The 11,411-nt window shown below is 53.0% G+C and overlaps 2 protein-coding genes across 2 annotated transcripts; one reads left to right on the plus strand and one right to left on the minus strand.

Annotated features, from left to right (window-relative positions):
* Positions 1 to 1,368: 1,368 nt before the first annotated feature.
* LOC34618632 (beclin-1-like protein) lies at positions 1,369 to 4,331 on the minus strand. Its single transcript, XM_026337378.1, has 6 exons — positions 3,477 to 4,331; positions 2,923 to 3,058; positions 2,357 to 2,510; positions 2,006 to 2,129; positions 1,659 to 1,758; positions 1,369 to 1,523 (listed from the first exon to the last, which is right to left on the minus strand). The coding sequence occupies exons 1-6, from the start codon at positions 4,329 to 4,331 to the stop codon at positions 1,369 to 1,371; spliced, it is 1,524 nt and encodes a 507-aa protein (XP_026193163.1).
* A 3,076-nt stretch (positions 4,332 to 7,407) lies between these two features.
* LOC34618631 lies at positions 7,408 to 10,559 on the plus strand. Its single transcript, XM_026337379.1, has 4 exons — positions 7,408 to 7,849; positions 8,068 to 8,441; positions 9,280 to 9,356; positions 9,680 to 10,559. The coding sequence occupies exons 1-4, from the start codon at positions 7,408 to 7,410 to the stop codon at positions 10,557 to 10,559; spliced, it is 1,773 nt and encodes a 590-aa protein (XP_026193164.1).
* The last annotated feature ends 852 nt before the right edge of the window (positions 10,560 to 11,411 follow it).

The raw sequence follows: 11,411 nt of genomic DNA on the forward strand, positions 1-11,411 counted from the left end.
TGAGGAGTGCAAATACACTTCACGGATAGAAACGAACCTGTTGGCGACCCAATTAGGGATGCTTATCTGCAGCCACAAGCGCCATTTTTATTGACTTCATTTCAACATTGCTGCCATGCTGATGCTTCCCTCGCATCTACATGTTTTTAACTCTCCTAAGAATTGCACGTTAACGGCTCCCTCCTGCCGTGGTATATATATTCTCCCCTCCTGGCACGCCCCTTCCTAAAGTGGCTCACGAACGTTGCTACTCGTAGGACGAGTGAAACACAGGACACGAATATCTACACCTGAATTAGAATGTCTAGCCGGCCGCTGTCAGTGTCGCCATGTGATGTGCATCCGGCCGTGTTCCCTGACACTGAGACAGCACCTTTCTACCATAAGGCTAGTGAGGGCGAGGCTCAGCAACAGCCTTTTTGACCTCAGCAGGCCTACTCGAAGGTCCTCAGTACCCTCCGTCGCGCTGGGTGCCAACCCGTGGATGAAACGACATCTTATCAGGGGGCACGCCACAGCCCGCAAAAAAGCAGTATCGTAGCTGAGGGGCATTGGTGCTGCTGCTGGTGCATGTTGCAAACGACGTTTTGCGGCACTTGGGGGGACCTACACTACACATCTTAAGTACCCGGACATCCCAGTGAGGGAGGCGGGAAGGGGGCAGGGATAGGCTGGCGGCGCAGTTCCGTTGTTTGTTCAACCAGCGATGATTGCAACGGCTTGAGTAGTAGGCAGGCTAACAATGCGCTCTGGCAGCGTCAACAACTGCTCATGGGCATGCTCCGTTTGCCAATGTACGCAAACTGAGTATTGTGAAGCTTCTCCTGCACTGCGGAGTGGCGCTATCAGCCCCTCCGTAGATCTACTTCCAGTAGGCTCCACATTTAGATCCTAGTGATCATTTGCCCTTCCTAAGCTTTGAGGGGCTGGAAGGGTAGCAGCAGCACCAAGTACAGGCCACAGCAGGCTGGAGAGGGCTCTACCCTTAACACACCATGGTGCGTGTAGCGCTATTATCCTCGGAGGCGTGCGCAGGATCAATTTGGCCACAAAACGATTTTGCAGAGGCCACGACTTGCCCCCCTACCCCTCCACCAAAAACTAGGCGTTGCTCCCAGTTATATGAAGCAGTCCCCCAGACCAGGCGGATGATGACGGAGCCACTGATCTTGCAGCGCTCGCTGCGGACCAGCTCAAGGCACCGACGTGGCGACTACAGACACACCTGAAGATTCCGTATCATCGCAGTTCATTCTGCACAGTCTCAGAAGAGCAGCCCAGCAAAAGAAGTCAGCCGCCCTTCGGTACTCATTATTCCCCTGCCGTGTCTGCCCTCACCTAGCTGAGGTTCAGTTACAGCGTATTAGGTCAGCTTAAAGGACAGAAGCAAAACTGACGTGCAGACCTACGCTCAATGTACTCGAGCAGCCACTTCATGTCGATGAGAAGATGCTTGAGGGCCTTGGTCCATCTCTCGTCCTGATTTAGCTGTAGCCTAATGCTGAAGCCCCCTACTTTGTCTCCTGTATACATCAGTGCATAGAACCCCAAACTTCGCTCCCATGTGCAAGCCACGCGTGCCTGTGCCAGATCAGACGGAGCTCGGGGCTACTTCGCAGCAGCAGGGGGGCAGCTAGAGACAATAGGTATTTCCTCACCCTCTATTTCGTACGGAAGTTCAGGGAAGGGCAGCAAGGCGGAGGCAGCTGTTCGCTGCTCCAACCTTTCTTGAGCAGCTTTTACCAGACAGTCAAACAGCTGCAAACACAAATTCCGCGCATGGCGGAAGAAAGAGTCAAGGGGGACGGGCTCGGAACCTCAGGGGATTTTGAATCGGTGTAGCTACGCTGTATTGCGAAGAAGAATCCCTCGCCCCTCATTGCCCAAGAAGAATGCAAGATTTGACTTGAGCGAGAAGCCCCTGGCGGTGAGCGGCTCTCTACGAACGCTCACGAATTTCCCAATATAAAGACTGAGGCGGGCACTAGATTTAAAAGGGAGTCACCTCTTTGACACATTCGAGGTAAGCCGTCATCGCGGAATCGAACTTTTTGTTGCTATAGAAGAAACGACTCAGGCCGACCTCCCCGCCGCCCCCATGGAGGGGAAGCATGGCATTATCCTTCTTCCTGCACAATCCAATAGTCTTTGCGCTCAGCGTCTTGGGTTGAAGGGTCACGCTTTCAGGAAGGGACCTATCTACACATAAAAACTGAGCCGCCCCGCTGCTCCCTCTTCTCGGCTGTAGCGACAGCAGACTGAGTGGAAGCCTCCGCGGGCCGTTCGTTCCATTCTGAATCGGCTGCAGCCCCGGCGAGAAGTGCCTTCTGCGCACCGCATGCGGCGCCTCGCTTACCGTAAGAGGAAAGAGAATTGGCCTCTGGGAACGATCCGATACCCTGAAGGCTGCACCTGGCATTTACGGTAGAAGGCATCCAGTAGGAGCGTCAGGTAGCCCCAGCCGGTGTTAATTTCGGACCATGCGGGGCAGCAGGGAGACGAGATCCTCCCTGGGGTGAAACGGAACACACATGCAGCCCCAGGTGTATGTCAATGCAGCTTGCCCGCAGGGAGACTTGCTGGACAGGAGCCCCAAAAGCGGCAAGGGCTGCTCCTGCCGGCTAGCCAACGAATTCCTGCGCCTTCCATTGCCTAGCCCCCTCTCTTTGAGCGGCCTCGACATCCACCCGGTGGCTGTTTGACTGTGTTCTGTGCAGCATGGTACTCTCCAAGTAGTGTCTAGCTTAGTGCAGACACACTGCGTGGCCAGAGAGCCCCGGAATACTTAAAAAGGAACTCCCCCTTCTGGACGTGAATATGGGAAGAACCCGTTTTCCCCTTGAAATGTGCTGCCTTTCTAGGATTCCCTTCCGCCTCTTGATGTCAAGAGCGGCGAGGCTGGGGCTTCACCCCATGACGCACCAATGCGGCAGTTGTTTATTGAGGGCAGAAACTGAGAAGTCCATATATGGAAAGCTTCGTTCATAGTGTTGAACCGCTTGAGCCGCTTCAGTTCCTGGCTTACATAGGCAAACAGCCTCTCCATCGAACGCTTCCGCTGAAAATGTACCACACGCATGAGCGAAATCCTTGAGCATCCGGAAAAGCGCGAAACATGCAAAGGATTTGAAGTAGCAGTAAGCGAAAGGCCTGCACGAAGTCTGTGGGGACGACAAAGGACCAGCAACGAGACCACGACAGAGAGCTGGTGTCGTGAAACTTGATACCGCAGACTGAAATGCAGCCTGTGGAATCACCGAGCGTGGCAGAAAGGCTGACAGAGCCACTAGCAGCAGAACTCTTTGAGATGTCATTACTCACTATGTAGGAGATACTACAATGCAAGCAAGCATCCCTTACAGCAGCCCACACAAAAAGAAAGCCTCAATCAGGGAACGGGTGAAGTAGGAGGGGCATGCCACGGGGTAGGGAAAAATGACGGAGCGTAAACAAACACCAAACCTGGTAAGTCGCACCTCTTCGTGTCTTACAGTCCGCAGCAAATGGGTCGAAAAGAGTAACCAGAACTCCAATTGCCACAAATACAGCTCAGAAATCTCCGCCATTACTGCCAGCTGTTGATTCTCTCTCTGCGCTACAGCTGCCTCTAGGGAGGATATTTCGCTTAGCAGTTGCTTCTCTTCCTCCTCAAGAACCTGTAGCTGGACATTTGAGGACGCTGTGCACACGGACGAAGGAGTTTTATCGAAAGCACCGGCATCTTTGGCAGCAGGTGCCTCCACGGTTGTGGCTGAAGAGGCCTGACTATCACGCCTGCGTTCCAAACGTCGCAAAGCTCTATCGTATTTCCTTATGAGACGCTTTTCATGCGCAATTTCTGGAGCCAGCTCTGCTATCGCCGCATCCAAGCAGTTGGAGCAGAGGGGATGCAGCATAATTGCATCATCCTCTTTTCCGCCAGACTCATCCGCCCCTCTCGCTGGCTCACTGGGGCCACCCTGGCTGGTGGCATCCCATTGTGGCCGTGCTATAGGAGTTACTGAGCCTCCGTTTATAGGTGAGGGGCTCTCAGCATGCGCCTGTGCGGGGGATCTCTCCAGGACAGGCGACAGAACGACGGAGGCTTCCCCTAAGCTCGACTCCGTTTCCTGTGCCTCTTGCCTTCGCACACCACAAGCGGATTCCAAGGACCCTTTCAGCTGGGAGTGGTGCTGGTGCTTCTCTGTGCTCAAGAGCTCTCCCTTTTCTTCAGCCATGCCGTTCCAAAGAGAAGGGCCCGCATCTTCTATTATGACAACGGGACGAGAACAACTTCCGCAGAGAAGGGATGCGCTGGGGAGGGCATGACCGCTGTCAGCCGCGGATGCCATGGCTTACCGGTAGCCCACAGGCAAAGACAGCAGCCCTCTGAATGATCGAGTTTTCGATAATGGCAGCGGAGAATCAGTCATGTGGGAAAATGGACGGCTGGAAGGCAGGTTCGATGTCTTTGAATCTCGGTGTACAGACAGGACTCAAGCTGCATGGAAGAAGTATGGAGAGGCTGGTCACTTTGTCGGACACGCAACAAATGGGAAGAGCGAGAACAACAGGCTCGGTACCACGTAGCTTACGGGAACAACGCGTCGAGTTCAGTGACCAAGGGGCTTGAGGTGGAAGGCTGCACTGGAGAAAAAGATTACACACCGCCTATCTTTGAAATATGCGCGCAAAATCGGAAATTGACTCAAAATCGGTCTACATCGTGCCTTTCGCGTCACACAGACACCCGAGCTGTCAGTCATTGCTCTGCCCGGTGCATGCGATCAGCCAGGACCAGCAAGCTGCCTATTTGTTGCTTATAAAACAGCCACTGTAAATGTGGAGGCGCAATGCGTTTTTACATTCCAGCGTAAGAGCAATAACTCCACTAAATTAGGCCATATGCGTACACAAAGCTGGATATTTCCCGACGACGCCCACTTATGCATGCCCTGTACAGTGATAACGAAAATTCACAAAGCTGACAAGGAGTGTGCCTGCATGTATATTGCTTGGCACTGCTCAGGATGTCTAGCAACTCATTATGCACAGTGCCCTTGCATATTTTCCAGATAAGCCATCTCAAGGGAAACGGGCAACAAATGCCTTTTTCTCCAGGACGACAGCAAATCATTCATGGCCCTCACTCACTATACAAGACAGCACTGTGCATGTAGCCAGATGCCGATTAAACTTGCCCCACTCATGCGCCCAACACATCGTTGATAAGCCATTTGGCGCGGCGGTTTCTTACACTGGGTCGCGCTGCATCTTTGTAATCTTGACTCAGAATGTAGTGGGCTTAGCTACACTTGAATACTTTATAATACACTATTTATGTGAACTAAGAACTATTAAGGAAACGCCTAGTTGGCTTGCTCATTCGTATATCTTGTTTAGTCAAAATACTGGAACGCCAATGCAAAAAGAGGCATTGTAGTGTGCGAGTGCTCTAGGTGCCATGTGCAGCCACCTGTGAATGATCGGACTGCTTAGATAGAGAAGCAATGCTCACTCCAGCTGGACCTCTTCCCTCATGTCGGTGACTCTCAGGTACGCGGGAAAGCGGAAGTTCTGTCAGAAAAAAAGCACTGGAAAAAATTCTAATCAAATTTGTATCGAATCGGGAGTTAAGTGTCTCCTCACAGAAAGCCTACATTATTACACGATTGCTTTTTGCAATATTCTACCAAGGACTAATAGATGCATTTCAGTGTACGCATCCCAAAAAGTCCGGGGCAGCAATATGGCCATAAATGGAACATCCCAATGTTGCCTCCCCTTCGCACTAATCAGGGTGAAATAAGCTAGCCGGCTTTGATCCATTTTTCCCCTCTGCAAATAGTGATTGTTAAAGGGATATCGCATTGATGGTAAACAGTGCCGAGTCAAATAGGAAGAGGAAGCAAAACCGATTTTAACTAGGATATGCTACTACTTGTTTAGGGTTATTCGAATGTAAAGCAAAACAATGGATAAAGTGACAACACGCAAAAACGCCCCGCTAGTCATGTAGCTGAAAGGTCATTTGACCGGCCTGCACTGCAGAGGAGTGACATGAGAAGCGCACACTTCATATGAGTTCTACCAGTCTGCAGAAACAAAAAGTCAAAAGGATGGCTGTCTCCGAATCGCACCCCACACTGCTCTGGCACGCAATAATTGGACCAAAGTAACTAGAACTCTCTCCCTTGCCTTGCTGCCTGAAGAGCAGACCAGAAATGCATACAATACCTAGGGGCAAGTTTGGGGTAGCAATAAAGGACAAAGATCTGCATATCGCCGGCGAACAAGTATGGGAAAGCGCGAGCTGCAGACTCTTGTATTCTCCACAACTTGATTTGCTTCACAGCTCGCCTCGTGCTGTAAAGCGGATCGGAGATCGCCAGGACAAGAACACCATGGCATAAATAAAGCGTGCTCATGCAGTCTAAATATCCAAAGAGACTGTAGACGCATGCTAGGTAGCAAAAAGCAAAGACGGCTATATGCAACAGACTGTCCATAGCGCAAAAGAGTAAAGCCAACAGCAAAGCGCTAGAACGTGTCACCTCTCAAGCCAAGCGATCACACACTACCATCCTTGTGTGTTTTGGAGAAAGCAGTAAAGGCCAAAGCCGCTTGAGTATAAGTAATTTTTGTATAAGCTCATAGTGCTAGACCCAACGCACTGAGTTACTTCCGTTTTTTCCTGGTCGACTAAGGAGTGCCTCGGGCTCTTAGGAAGTAAGCAAAGTGCAAGGGCTGCAAGGAGTTCTGGAAGCAGTATCATGGCAATGAGTGACACAACAGAAGCCCTTCTTTGTTGCAAAATAGGAGCAAGTGAGCCAGAGAAGTGACACGATCACGCATCGGTGCAAGGGCCTGCAAGCGGGAGAACCTTACACATGAGTAATGAGCTGATAAGATATGTTTTGCTGAACAAGGTGTCGCCATGGTAGCCACTAATTTGTCTGTGCAGCTTTTGGAGATTTCACGTATTCTGCATTTCAGCTGGTACGTACTTCTTCTGCGCTGCGCCCCCCGCGTTACACCATGTAGGTGACGACCAGGAAAACACATCAACAGTGGAGTGTTAAGTATTCTTCTTGTGAATTCTGTACAAAATCGGCCTTAATATGGGCTAATCTTGGTCAATTTTGCATGCGCCGGCTGGAAGGGGGCTGTGGCTCAGCGCGGTCTGAGCGCATGTAACATAGAGAGGCCAGGTTTAAGGGCAAGGCATATGCTGATTACACAGGATCCTCATTTCCTCCAAAGCATCGAACGGTTGAATGAACTGCGTGCTGCTTTGTGTTTCTTCGCGGCAGGCATAGCCCTTACCCGCATCGCCGTAACCTCTTCCGTTCAGTGTTTTCCTGTCAGCATTCATTCCACAGCGGCTGAGGGGACGCGAATCAAGCCTTCCGGAGGAGGCGGCTGCAAATGGATGGTGCAGCGGCGCCTGGAGGTATCGGGGAGGAAATTTCTTCTGCCCCTCGGGGTCGTGGGAGTCCCTGGACTCCGACGGCTGGCCACAATTTCGTGGGAGGAAGCAGCAGTCCTGCGGGAACTGATGGTGTTATTACTCCAATAGGCTGCGTTCCTGACACGATGCAAAGGCCGCCTGGAAGAAGCGTTAGTGTTCCCTTTGGTGGCGAGGCTTACGCACCGGTATCCACGGGGTTCATGATGAGCGCCCCTCTGCCTCAGCGACCAGTTTCCCCCATCATGCGTTCAGATCTCTCGCAAGTGATAAAGCTCACGGAGGGAGTGCCTTCCGGGCACATGGGGATGCTGGGCATCGTTCCAACCCCCAAGACACCCCCCAAGTCCTTGCCTCTTCGCCACCTCCCCGAGCCGGGATTTTTGCCAGAGAACAGACCTGGTAAGCTGGAAGGCTGTGCTACATTGCCCGCATGTTGAAGCTTTCTTGGGTCGGTTGACGTTTTCATAGCACGCCTGAGATAGGACAGATTGTCGGGGTCAAACAGTGCATGTGGACGGTTTGTGCTCCAATTTGGGCAGGACGAACAGAAGATCCCACACCGCGTATCCCTCACGTGCCTTCGACATCAGGAGCTCCGTATATGTCTTCCCCGGGAGGCACAGGCCAGCGGAGGGGTTGCGGCAGCGCTGGTAGCAGCACTGTGAGCAGCGCCAGTTGCCCCGGTGCGACTGGGGGGGGGGGCACTCCCTTTCGCAACCCCCCCTCTGGCACTCCTGCTTCCCGTCCTAGCGTCACTCGGAGGCTGAACACTTCGGTGTCTCGGCCTCTCTTGAGCATCGGAGGGGTGCTCAATAGCAACTCTTTCCACACAGAATATCGTGAGCAGATGAGTCCCTCCTGGTGGCTAGGAGCTGCTGCCTGCAGCTCCTCATGGTTGCAGCTATCGCCGCCTCCTGAGGTCATAGAGTTGGTCGAAAAGAAGAAACTGACGGAGCAGTTTAAGACCGTCGAGGGCCTCATTGACAGAGCGGTGCGTTCTCTCCGCGCGGTTCCGTTCTCCCTGGCCTTCTTGCCCCTGCACCCAAACTTTCATCAACCATGGCATCTAAAGCTCCTGCTCTTTTGTTTCGCTGAAAGGCCCATTCAGCGCTTGCCTTGTGTATTCCCATGAGGCCAGGGCCCTCCTTGTAGGAGGAAACACCGGCTGGCATGCACCGCTTGCCCCTAAAGTAGTCAAAAGGAACACGATCGCTCCATAGTCTAGCTTCTTCACGCCGGAATGACCCTGTGAAGCATCACAGACAGCGGAACAGACTTGCCTGCTCTATGCTGCCTGCTGCGGCTGTAGGACTACCTGGGGGCTTTGCGTCTGCAAGCTGACAGGCGCAACGTGCTGCATCTCCTGGCTCTAGACGAGCAGGAAATGCAGACGTACCTCTGGCAACCCCGATTTCCCCGGATTGTTGACTTGGTAATTTTCTTTCCTGCACATCTACTTCCTGCCTATTTCTGCCTAGACCGTGCTTGTGCAGGCCCGTAGGTGTGTGTGCGTGTGTGTGTGTATGTGTGTGTGTATGCGTATGTGTATGTGTACGTGTGTATGTGTACGTGTGTATGTATATATATATATATATTTGTATGCGTGTATGCGTATGCGTGTGGGGAGTCTTTTCAATTTTTTAAGCGGGCAGAAGGCGACCGTTGGGGAGTGCACACGCAGGGGATTCGCACTTTCTTGGTCAAAAAACCAACACAGCTTTGAGCGCATCTGCATTAAGGCCAGCTGACGCACTCGGTGCCACTGTGTAGCCCACAACATGGGCTTTTTATGCTTGCCGGCCGCTGCATCATGATGACGTGTGGTGCAGAGGAATCGAGCTGGAGACGCTCACGCACGCCCACCGCCTCGCCACGCGAATTGCATGATAGATCCGAAACAATTATGGTCGGTCTGAAATGAAGCGTTCGCATCGCCCTTCCCTCCCTCTGCCGTCCCTATTTCGTGTGTTTCTCGATTGAATACGCGTGCGCAGGCAGCTTGCATGCGCGGCTTGTACTGCTGACTATTTGCGGGGTACAATTTTCTGGAAGGGCGGTCCACGCATTCTTGTTCCTTTGAAGAGCCATGTGCACAAAAGTGCACGGCTACTACGGGGTCCTTTATATGCGGCTCTTATTGATGCTATAGAGAAAGCGGGGAGATCGCTAGGGGCAAGGGTCAAGTGTAGACTGCGAGTGTAGGCGGTATTCTGGAGGGTTTATATGCAGGCTGCGGTTCCTGACGCTCTCTCCTCCTCTATACTCTACGGACTCTCCGGTGCCCACTGTTTCCCCCAAGACTGTTCAGACTGCCGACAGCGGCGGCAGTGACACGGCACTTGCTGAACCTCAAGCTCCAAAAGAGCTTCAAGAATACTGCCTAGGCACCTCCGGGGAGCCGTTCCTTCCCATTCTCTTTGAGGAGTCCGGGGGAGTCGCGGAGTGTGTGCCTCCAGACGAATTGCTTCTATTTGAAGAAGACGCTTTGCGGGAAATCGCCTGCCACGTGGAGGCGAAGCTAGTCCACGCACTTACGTGCATGGTGCTCTCTGCCAAGGCGCGCACGAACGCTGCTGCTCGCGAAAAGGACTCCCAAGGGGATTTGGAGGGTTCTTGCGCTGTCCCCGCACTCACTGAAGAAGCAGCGACACCAGCGACAGCAGCAGCAGCAGAAGGAACGTTTAAAGCCGCTGAGAGCACATGTTTCTCGAAGGGAACCCGCGCAAGGGGAAAACGCTGCCGTCTAGGCTTTGTGGCCGAACAGGAGCCTTCGGAGAGCACCCCAAAGAGCCCAGAAGTCTTGGCAGCCGGGTTCTCAGGGTCGGAGACGCAAGAGGAGGCCTTTATACAAAGTCGCGCAAACGCTCCAGGAGCGGAGGCGGGCAGCAGTAGCCCTGCCAGCGAGTCACCTACAACACTTGGAGCGAAGAACACTTTGGAGAGGGACTTGGGAGTGAAGATACCACGCGCTGCTGAAGCGGATCCTGAGCGCAGTGGCGTTGTAGTTGGCCTTGAAGATCTGGTTGTAACATACGGACCTTCTCCATCCCTCATGCGCCACCAATGCTGCTTTCACCAGGGCCCTGACTCCAGGCCACCATTCAGGTAACGCGGTAGCCTGCGTCGCAGAGGTCCCCTCGCCTTTCAAGCCCCCCTGCTGCATGTACAGTGTTTTTTTTAGGCGGAAAGTGTCCGCTCCCAAGGACTAGAGGCTCTGAGCGGAGCCGCCTTTTGGGATAGCCACCCAGTGGCCCTGAGCTCCCCAGCTGTTGCCTGGTCGCTCCTAAGTACTTGAGGCTATGGACGGCCGAAGCCCTTTTCTCGCCAGGGTTTCCGCAAGCCCTGTGTGTTCCATGTTGAAGAATAGTCCCTAATTTCGCTAAAAAAAGTCTGGGGGGACTTGGGAAAAAGTGCGCCGCGGGTTGTCCTAGGGCCCTTCGACCTTCCCCCCCCTGCTGTCCTTCACCCGTTGGCACCCCACCTGGTCTAGTTTTATCTCCTAGGCAAACTAAAAGCTAGCACCTGCAAGCGGCGGCAGCTATATGCGTGCAATTAGAGGCAACGACAATGGCGGCAGCTACCGCTTGTGCCCCGATCATGAGGCACACTGCGTCCGGCGGTCAAGAGAGACAACTAGGCAAGACTCAGCACTCCCCTCAGTCTGTCACTACCAAAACCATTATAAGGAAGAATGGTGCCGCACACAAACGAACGATACTCGCGACACTTAAGCGCTTTTTTCCGCATGAACGTGGCGGCGCCCAAGTTTAAAGAGTTAATTAACTGGGTAGCTGCAGTGACGGTGGGGTGCCTGGTGTGCGTCCTCCCGACATCACTTTCGTGAGGCCCGTCAAAGTTCTGGGAGGCATTCATATCAAAGTCGTAGGAGCACTGGTGCTGCATCGGTGTTGTCTGATAACAGGCCGCCAGCCATGAGACGAAGTCTTATCATGAGGAACTA

Source organism: Cyclospora cayetanensis, unplaced genomic scaffold (assembly GCF_002999335.1).
Source record: "Cyclospora cayetanensis isolate NF1_C8 unplaced genomic scaffold, CcayRef3 CcayRef3_contig_18, whole genome shotgun sequence".
Lineage (NCBI taxonomy): Eukaryota > Apicomplexa > Conoidasida > Eucoccidiorida > Eimeriidae > Cyclospora > Cyclospora cayetanensis.